Source organism: Sinocyclocheilus anshuiensis, unplaced genomic scaffold (genome assembly GCF_001515605.1).
Source record: "Sinocyclocheilus anshuiensis isolate Anshui unplaced genomic scaffold, SAMN03320099.WGS_v1.1 scaffold910, whole genome shotgun sequence".
NCBI classification, from domain to species: domain Eukaryota; kingdom Metazoa; phylum Chordata; class Actinopteri; order Cypriniformes; family Cyprinidae; genus Sinocyclocheilus; species Sinocyclocheilus anshuiensis.
In genome coordinates this window covers 51,590-62,206 of record NW_015540888.1, presented here as the reverse complement: position 1 = coordinate 62,206, position 10,617 = coordinate 51,590, and the positions used below count along the sequence as shown (strand labels likewise).

The window sequence follows — 10,617 nt, the reverse complement described above, 5'->3', positions numbered from 1 at the left end:
AACCCCCCTGCACTCCCCCCACTCACCATCATGGACAGCACTGTGGCTGCAGTGGAGTCATTCAAGTTCATGGGAACCACCATCTCTCAATACCTGAAGTGGGACACTAACATTGACTCCATCATGAAAAAGGCTCAGCAGAGGTTGTACTTCCTTCGTCAACTGAAAAAGTTCCACCTGCCACAGGTGCAGATGACACAAGTTTTATTTATTTAGCTGTTATTGAGTCGGTTATGTGCTCTTCTATAACTGTCTGGTTTGGGTCAGCCTGCAAATCAGATATAAGAAGACTGCAACGGACTGTTAGGACAGCAGAAAGGATCATTGGTGTGCACCTGCCCGACCTTCAGGACTTGTACAACTCCAGAGTGAAGAAGGAAATGCAGGAAAGTGATCCAGCCTAAACAGCTAACGCAGGAATTATTACCTGTGTTCTGTAATTCATGCCTGTAATTCATTCTCCATCTCTAATTATGGCCTCTCTGTCACATACTATGTAAATACATATGCACATTTTCTATACAGCTGTATAGAGTAAATAATGCACAAATCTTTACATAAATCTTCTGTTCCAGATTCATACACATTATTTATTAAGTCTTATTTAAATGTTTCTGTTCTCATGTCAGATATGTATGTATGTATGTATGTGTGTATGCATGTATGTACCAAGAGCTTCTTAAAAAAAACACACAAACAACAAATTCCTCATGTGTTTGCGCACACTTGGCGAATAATGCTGATTCTGATTCTGATTTATTCATTTATTTATTTGGCTAAGAAATCTAATACACTGCTGGACAATTACCAATAATTTGTATTCTGGAATATTTTTTTTCCTATATTTTCCTAATGCAATTTTATGATTTGTTCATATACTACACTTTTTTCATTTTTATTTTTATCACAGAATAAGGCAGAAAATATATTTGATAGTTTCTATAGGCTACTGTAATAAATGCTGTCAGTAATGCTGTCAAATACATTGTTTATTACCTGGAGATGACTTGAAAAACACACCGTGTATAATCCATGTATTTGTAGCGATCGTGCATGTATTGTCTGCACAATCTTTTTAATTCAGCTTAGCCACAGTGATAGTTGGATGCCTTTGTCCATATTAGGGATTTCCTGCACGTCACAAGTTGTTACTTCTATGACTCAGTTTTGGACTTTCTACACGAGAGCACCCTCTGACTTCGAGTATGAATAAAACATACTTCATGAGAGTGTTCAGTGCTGTGTAATGTTCACATCGCCTCATTTTGGATACGAACAAAAAGTCATTCATAGACTATCTTTTCTCTTTGAATTTAAATCTAGATTTATTCATAGTGGCCCCTGAAAACCTCAACGTGAACACACTTGCCTTGCACTTGCCCACGTATTCTACGCCCATGCTTTCATGTCATTCACCGATCAGTTTGCGAAGTGCTGCTTCAAGTCAAACACAAACCTAAACTGTATGCGTATTTGCATCGCTTTGACCGTTCTCTGTAGATCCCACCTTCTCAAGTGCCACAATTAGTCGATTATGTACAATGCCTTCATATTATTAGTCAAACTACTTTTCGATCATTACCTTCTGCAAGTATGAAACCAGGAAAACAAAGCTGAAACCTGGATATTTTAGGCAATATAGAAATCCTGGCCAGGACGTGTCCCGTAAAAATGGCATGTATGGTCACCCTATTCCAAACCCTGAGAGGGAGCCGAGGATCTAGCGTGAGAAGACCAAGATAAGGACGAGCCCATCTCATATCCCTCTGCTCCCTCCATCTCGGATAATAATAATAATAATAATAATAATAATCTTTATTTTCTATAGAGCCTTTAAATGTTGCATCTCAAAGCACGTTACATAAAACAAATAAAACATCAAAATACACCATATAAAGATTATAAAATAAGCAAAAAAAGGAAACGTGCATTCAAAACACTTAAAAATAAAATAATATAAAATTAATATAAAAAGAATATTAGAAATTAGTTTTAAGGTGGGATTTAAAAATGTTAAGATATTTTGCTTGCCTTATTTCAATAAATAAGGAGTTCCATCGTTTTGGAGCTACAGAAGAAAAAGCCCTATCACCCATCAATTTTAAGCGGGTTGATGGAACAGTTAACAAACCAGTATCAGAAGAGCGAAGGTCATGCATTGGGGTATAGGGAGTTAAAAGCTCTGACAAATAAATAAAGCTCTGACCTAAATCCACCCATGGTAACAAACTGCGTGAGGTAGGACTTAAACCAATTAAGTACAGTATCAGAGACCCCAAAAAGAGTTTCAAAACAAGTAATTAAAAGAGAACGATCTACAGTGTCAAAAGCGGCACTGAGATCAAGAAGTATCAAAATTGAAAGACAGCCAGAATCTGAGGCAATTAGAAGATCATTAGTGACCCTGACCAATGTTGTTTCAACGCAATGGAATTTACGGGCGCTAGACTGTAAAGGCTCAAAAAGGTTGTTTTCAGTTAAATGAGAAATTAACTGAGCAGCAACAACTCGCTCCAAAATTTTAGCAAGAAAAGGGAGATTGGAAATAGGACAAAACATTTTAAGGTTTTCATAATCAGTGTTTGGTTTTTTGGTATTGGGGTAACCGCAGCTATTTTAAAAGCTGCTGGCACAACACCAGTACACAAATGGTGCTTTTCCACTGCATGGTACGGCACGGTACGGTTCACTTTGGGGGGGTTTTCCATTGGGTACAGTACCTGGTACCTGGTACTTTTTTTAGTACCACCTCGGTTGGGGTTCCAAGTGAACCGTACCATTACCAAAACGTGACGTGTAAACTGCTGATCACGGATTGGCCGGAGAGAATCGTCACTACCTGCGTCACTGAACTTGTGACATAAACACAAAAGAACCGCTAAATTTAAATCAGCACAGCCAGCGAAGGATCGAACGCAACTGTTTTGAACAAGCGCACCTTTTTTTTTAACAACCAAAAAGTTGTTGTCTGTTGCGGAAGAACAGACGTTCCTCTCGTTGATAGCAGAGGAGCGGATCCAGCGAGAGCTTGATGGGGCGACGCGGAATTCAAAGTTTTTTTCAGGAGTCATGGTAGTAGAGGCGGTGCAACTATAACGACATGTGAATAATCCCGCCCACTCTAAAGCGGTACTGAATTGCAGTGGAAACGCAAACCGTGCCGAGCCGAACCATGCCGTGCTGTACTGAGCCGTGCCGAGCCGAGTCGTACCACGCAGTGGAAAAGTGCCAAAAGAGTCCTTTATAATACTGAAGACAACAGGACACAAAGAAACAAAACATGATCGAAATAAACTAGTGGGTATTGGATCAAGTAAGGAAGTGGCTGCTTTTTATTGAGAAACCTACTTTTAAAGGGAATACGAATCAAGTGTGCAAAAATTTGAAAAAGTAATACCAGTGTAAAATGGATTATTTACCAAAGAAGAACACGATAAGTTAGAGGCAGAAATACATTTGCGTACATTATCATAAGCAGGGAAGAGGAGAGGCAGAATCAAAATGCAAGCAGTACATTTTTATTAAAACAAGGTAATTCAGAACATGAAATGGTAAACAGAACACAGGCAGAACAAGGCAAAGGAACTACACGCAACAACATCTCAAAGACAACAACTACCAAGACTGACTAAAACACTGGGCTATACACAGAGACACTAACAACATAACACGGAAACAAGACACACCTGGGAATGCAACCAATGAAACAAAAGGACTTTAAGTTGACTTAAAAATAGCACTCTAGACAGAAAGTAACACATTTCAAACAAGTCCAAACACAAGACGGGAACACAGGCTAAGATCATAACACTCGTGCGTCAGAGAGCAGAAAAGTAATAAGAGTGCTCTCAAATTTGATTTTCATATATGACTTTTCATGGAATTCACAGAAATCCAGGTTCTGTTCTGTGCATTTAGAAAGATCAGAACATTTGGGGTGTTCTATAGTGATTCTATTTTGGAAGGATGAGACAGCAGTTCTATTTAATATTGCTGCTGTCTAGGAGACAATTTAGATATCAAAGAGGTTTCTTATGTGATGTGTTGTTTCTTACAGGACTTTGCATTTACTTTTAACATTTTCTATTTCTGTTTCTTTCACCTTTTGTTTTAGTTGCTTTCTCTGGTCTGGGCTTTACTTCATTCTACTTGGCAGGCAAGTTGCAGTGCTTCACAGCTGCCGGACGCGGGCGCAGCTGGCGTCTCTGTGCCATGATCCTGCCCCTCTACAGTGCAATGATGATTGCCCTGTCCCGCACCTGCGACTACAAACATCACTGGCAAGGTCAGAGGTTTGCAGCAGTGTTCCACAAAAGCATGCAGAGACTGTATTCTGAAATATCTGGATTTCTGCATTAATTCCTCATAAAATTTGTTTTTCATCTAAGTCACAGTTAAAGACAAACTGTGACTAGTGCTGGCAAAATGAGTCACAATTAGCAAATTTTCAAAAATTTGTTATTTTTAATTTCACATTCTCCATTAAAAGACCTTCAAAATTAATGATTTCTTGGAATTGGACGAAAAATTACTGAGTCGTTTGAAGTCGACAGAGTCAGCAAACTCAATTCTGAGAAAAATCGAATTAAAGTTTTCTGAAGGTTCCAAAGCAAAATCACCTAGCAACATTGCATTTTTCCTCCAGTTCTTTTCTTAATAATAATTACTATATTAATAATCACAATATAGATTTTTGTATTTTATCTTTGTAATTATAAAAAAGAACATATGCAAAAAAAAGCAGTAGAACAAACATAAGAAAAAACAAACAAATGCATTACCTTTTTCACTTTACATCTAAGCAAAAGCATTCAAGTAAGAAAAAACAAATAATCAAATGTAAAACTCACTTCAGTGTGTTCATTACAAATAAATTGATTATTAAAACTACAGTGCCTTGTGAAATTATTCAAACCCCTTCATTTTTTTCACGTTTTGTTATGAAGTAGCCTTATGTTAAACTGCTTTAAATTACTTTTTTCCACATCAATCTACACTCCATACACCATATAAATAAATTAATAATAATAAATAAATTAAATAAATAATGAATATGAATAAATAAATGAAAAATGTAAAAAATTCTGTGGACAGTTGAGACAAAACTTTCTGGCAAAAATGAGAGAGATTTGTTTATAGAAAAAAAGTTTGTGTGTTATTAATTTAGTCAGAACTTATGTAGGCCGCAGACAGCAAGGCAGCTCCCTATTAGAACAAAGCTATTGTAAAATAAAAGCTATTGTAAAATAGCCTTGTACTAATTTGGACAGTTTTTAATATAGCCTTGTGCTGATATCATCAATGTAATTAACTTTTTCCAGGGATTTAACAGGGTCAAGACCTGTAGAGCATAATACTGAGTATGAATGGTTTGCTGGAGTTACTACATCTTTGTAATAAAGCATCAGCAATTGTTTGCCAGCTTTAACATAATCTTTACAGCTCACTAGCCTGATTTTTCCTTCCACAAAGTTATCAATCATGCCTGTGTTTCATCCAGAATCACCTTGGTGCACAGCCAAACTGTCACCATCAATAACAGCCTCAGACAGGATGGGAATCCACATGATCCATCCACTGAAAAGTCTGAATCTACAAAGGAGGCATGACATTATATGATGGAAAGAGTGTATACACACAACATGGCCAATTGACCCTTTGCAATAACCTGCCCTCCTTAGTTACTGTTGCTATGTGCGACAAGCCATGTTGCTCTCACACTACGCATCATGTTCTTACACAGTGAAAAATACATCGTAGAGCAAAGAGGAAACTGACAACACACAGACAGACAAGACAGAGCAGGTAACTTCTCGTATGAAACAAAGTCTCAGCTTTCAAATTTGGTCATTTTTTAAGATATTTAAACAAATACCTTTTGTGGCTCTTTAATGTGTCATGACAAATCACTGTATTGCTGCATTGTTCAAGCAGCACCTGAACCTGATTTACTAGTTAAAGCACAAAATAAACATGAATGAACATCAGAATTTGTTTTGGGGCAGTCATGGGCTATGGCCTAATGGTTAGAGAGTCAGACTTGTAACCCAAAGGTTGTGGGTTTGAGTCTCAGGTCCAGCAGGGATTGTAGGTGGAGGGAGTGAATGTCCAGTGCTCTCTTCTGCCCTCAATACCACGACTGAGGTGAGACCCTGTCTCAGGTCCAGCAGGAATTGTCAGTGGGTAGAGTGAATAACCAGTGCTCTCTCCCACCCTCAATACCACGAATGAGGTGAGACCCTTGAGCAAGGCACTGAACCCCCAGCTGCTCCTTGGTTGTCGCACCAATATGGCTGTCCACTGCTCTGGGTGTGTGTGTTTGTTCACTACTCACTGCTGTGTGTATGCACTTAGATAGGATAAATGCAGAGCACAAATTCTGAGTATGGGACACCATTCTTGGCCTCACTTCACTTTCATTTAAACCACGGAAAGACATGAATACACACAGTGTTCAAGTTTAAGCAGAGGCGGACAAAGTACTCAACTCCATTATTTGAGTGAAAGTACAGATACTGCTGGTCAAACATTACTCCACACAGACAAAACATGGAACAGAGTCTGACAACAAGAGTGATTACTGATAAACTGTCTGAAAAAAGAAAGTCATGTTTTAGAGAAGAAAAAAAATCACCTACTGACTTTCAAAGCTGCTACATGGTAATGGCTTTCTACTTCGAGGACCTTGATAGAAATGTAGTGGAGTGAAAAGTACAATATTTGTCTTTCAAATGTAGTGAAGTTAAAGTCATAAGTTCCCAGAAAAAATAATACTCAAGTAAAGTACAGATACTCAAAAAGTGTACTTAAGTACAATACTCAAGTAAATGTACTTAGTTACTGTCCGCCTCTGAGTTTAAGTCCACCAAAGTTAATCTACTCTCCTGTCTGATTTGTTTGTCAGACAAAATGGTGGATTCAGCACTATGATTTTTTCTCTCCATTTGGTTTATGCTATATTCTGGGCCATAACTTTCATAGACATTAAGGGGATGTATCCCTAATATTCAGATTAGTGGTGAGTCAATATAGGCTTGTCCATGACCATTTGTTCAAGTTTTACCTTTGGTCCCCACAATCTTGAATGTTTACTAGCATTTTTAGCCTAATCTCACCATGTTCACACACATGCAGAGTTGTTTACCTACAAATTAAAGTTCTGTAATTTAGGGAAGAAATAAACATAATGGAAGTACACTAACTCAGACAAGATGTTTAGGCAACATACTGCAAGTGTGATGCCACAAAAATAAAATGTGTTATTATTCAAACATATTGCAATGTTCAACTTTATTCATTATTCAAACATATCAATATATATCCATAAACATATCAAAATTTTTACTAAATTTAATTTGTTTAGCAAGATTCTATTTCAGGTTCCTCAAATCTGCATAGTTTAGCTCAAACTCTGATCAATCTTATCTACCTGTGATTTTCTAGTGATCCTGAAGACCTTGCTTAGCTTGCTCAGGCATGTTTGATCAGAGTTGGAGCCAAAACCTGCGGGGCACTGGCCCTTCAGAACTGGATTTAAGGAATCCAGTTCTATTTAAACTTTTGCTTTGCCATGATATGAAAGAAAAAAAACTGACCATAGCAGAAGACACTATACGCTAATTGTGTATGTTTGGGCCTTTCACAGCCTCAAGCTGTGCCCATATGAAATGCAGGCCTTTCACAGCATCATGTTGTGCCCATATGAAATGTAGGTCACCACATACACTGACAATCTTTTCATCCGCCACAACTCTTAAATCTCATTCGCACTCATACTGTATAAATGTGGTCCTTAAATCATCAATGGATTTTGAGTGTTTCATCACTGATATTAAATAAGGTGAGACACTGTTTCTCACACAAAGCTATTATATGACTTTAGAATACCTCAATATATGTACAAGTTATATAAAGTAATTTTTGAGGACTTTTTGTCATCTTTGGAGCTTTGAACAAAAACACTGCGACTCACAAGACAAAAAACACGAAAACACCTTTCTGTCGGGAGAGAGAGAAGCCGCAGCGTGTGAACGCGCCGCCATCCTATTCTATTTTATTGTGGACAAAAGCAGCTTGAAAATTGTGAGTGTGAGCAGTGTATTTCTTTTTGTGTTCCACAGACGAATTAAAGTATTTTTTTATGTCTGCCTATAACTATTCCTGTTCAGGAATTATGCATTTTCAGAGACTACTGTTTGAATATAGTATGGCATTTTGAAAAGCTACTATTTACTATTTATATCATTATTTATGTTGTCTTTGTGAATTTCTGACTTTAAACTACAGAGAGAATAAAAAAGTGAAATCCCTGAAATGAATGACAGCACAAATTAGAGTTTTCCAGCATATAAGCAGCTGGCACTCTTAATTATCTCCTGAAAAGTGTGCATGTCCTAGATTGTGTTACTAAACTATAAATATGCATAGTAACACTTAATTTGGATATATATATATATATTAATTTATTTCCTTGTCACTTTGCAGAAGGACACCTTATATCAGACAACGGCAAGCAGATACTTATTAGTGTGACTTTATATGGACCTGTCCCCTGAGGCCTGCTGGGTAGTAGAACTGAACTAATCTGAACAACAGTGGCATGGACCATTAAACTTGATGGGTCCAATCTGGTCCAAGTAAATACAAGCTGTGGACTCGTACAAGCTTGCCCTGTAGCATGCTGATCTAATGAGTGTGGGTTTGTTCCAGGGGTAATTTATCAGTCTATACTCAAAATTATGTTTCAGTCATTTAATTTTATTTTAGACCTCACATTTTGGGAATGAAATAGCTTTGAGGTTTGGTTGTACAGCTGTGTGTCAGTGTGCAGTCCAGCTCTTTTAACAACCCTCACAATGGTGGTGCTTAATTTCTTCCTCTCAGGGTAGCATTAAATGGCAGAAGCCATTAGGTGAATCGTATTTGTTTAAGAATGCTATGTCAGTACCAAAACATTATCTTCTTTGGGCACTAAAAGACACAGTTCAGTAGAGCCACATTTAGATATAGCATAGCCTTAGGAAAAATTATGCCTTTGTCTCCTATAAACCTTTGTTTGCTGTAAAATACAATCTATCCTCTTTGTGGGTTAATTGAATTATTCACGGGAATAACAACAATAACAGAATGAAAACATAATATTATATTAAAGACAGACAGTTACAAAGCTATATGGATGAATGGATCGATGGACCAAAGTTCTACTTTCACTAAGACTATGTTTTACTTAGTGAACTTTGATTTGTTCCTCACAGATGCTTTTGTTGGGGGATTGATCGGCCTCTTCTTTGCCTACATCTGTTATCGGCAGCACTACCCACCCATCCTGGATGTAGACTGCCACCTGCCATATGCTAGTCTGGCTGCAGCAACTGCCCACAACATGCCAACCTCCCAGGATCAACCTCTGCCCATGGATAATGCCACCAGCCTGCCTCTGGAGGGCATGACTGAGGGACCAGTATGACTAATAGAGACCCCCCAAGGCTCACACCCCTCTGACCCCCTACCACACCAATGTGGTATGAACCACACTTGACTGACACTTCAACATTCCAATGAATTAGACATTTAGAATTAGATACATTTTGTTTACTTTTTTCTCTCTCTCTCTTTCAATCATTAAGCAGAGTTACAGTTCCTGATTTCTGATCAGTTATACCTAGTTTAATTACTGAATATCAGTATTGGCAAGTTGGAACCTTGGACAATATGTATAAAATTTGTTAGTGCAAGAATCTCTCTTTAAAGAAAAGTACCATGGTAAGTAATAGTGAGAACCATGGTACACAGAAGTTATAATTATTCAGTGCCATTATATATACTGAGGTACCTCTTCTATAAGACGTTTTTGTATAGATTTGCTATTACCCAAATTGCAGTGAGAGAAGTTGATCTTAGATGGAAATTCTTATTCTAAGAGGTTTCACTCATAAATATGTAAATCTTGAATTGAAATCCTAAATCAATTCATTATTTGTTTCCTTTATATGGTTTTGTGTTGATTCATTAGCATGTGTGCATGCATGTTAACAGTTAGTGTGGAACATTGTTGCTTTTCCACATATTGCATACCAGGCACAGAGGAATTAGAATGGCAGAACAGAATCACTGGCAATAAATACCAAGGCATTATAATACTTTTTATGATCAAATCATGGGTTTTGGACACTGAAAGTTTCTTAATGACTCTGGTAATTATTCAGTGCCCATCTACCAAATTAACATCTTATTCCTAATTTAACCCTCTGGTATAGTTTCCATGATTTTAGACCAAAAAAAAAACGTTTGAAAATTTAAAAAATCTCTACTTCATTGGAATGGACCGCCATAGGAAATGAATGGGAAATAGGCAAAAATACAAAAATACAGAGATGTTTTTGTGTGTGCAATCTACAAATCAGACACTATGTAGAAAAAAAAAGTGTGTAGCAATGAAGTGTGTAGCAATGAAGGGGTGACAAAACTTAAGCAGTTATGCCAGAAAACACTACTCAGTATCGAAGGAATACACAGCACTGAATATACAGTGCCTTGCCAAAGTATTCATACCCCTTAATTTTTTTCACGAAGGGTATGAATACCCCCTATGAATATTTTTTCACGAATGTATTCATA

The 10,617-nt window shown here is 37.4% G+C and overlaps 1 protein-coding gene across 1 annotated transcript in view; it reads left to right on the top strand.

Annotated features, from left to right (window-relative positions):
* LOC107688790 (phospholipid phosphatase 4-like) overlaps positions 1 to 9,494 on the top strand; it is a 100,981-nt gene extending 91,487 nt beyond the window's left edge. Inside the window, exons 7-8 of the mRNA XM_016486560.1 lie at positions 4,115 to 4,285; positions 9,255 to 9,494. Coding sequence (XP_016342046.1) covers positions 4,115 to 4,285; positions 9,255 to 9,466 — 383 coding nt within the window. The 3' untranslated portion in view covers positions 9,467 to 9,494. The remainder of the gene's footprint in view (positions 1 to 4,114; positions 4,286 to 9,254) is intronic.
* The last annotated feature ends 1,123 nt before the right edge of the window (positions 9,495 to 10,617 follow it).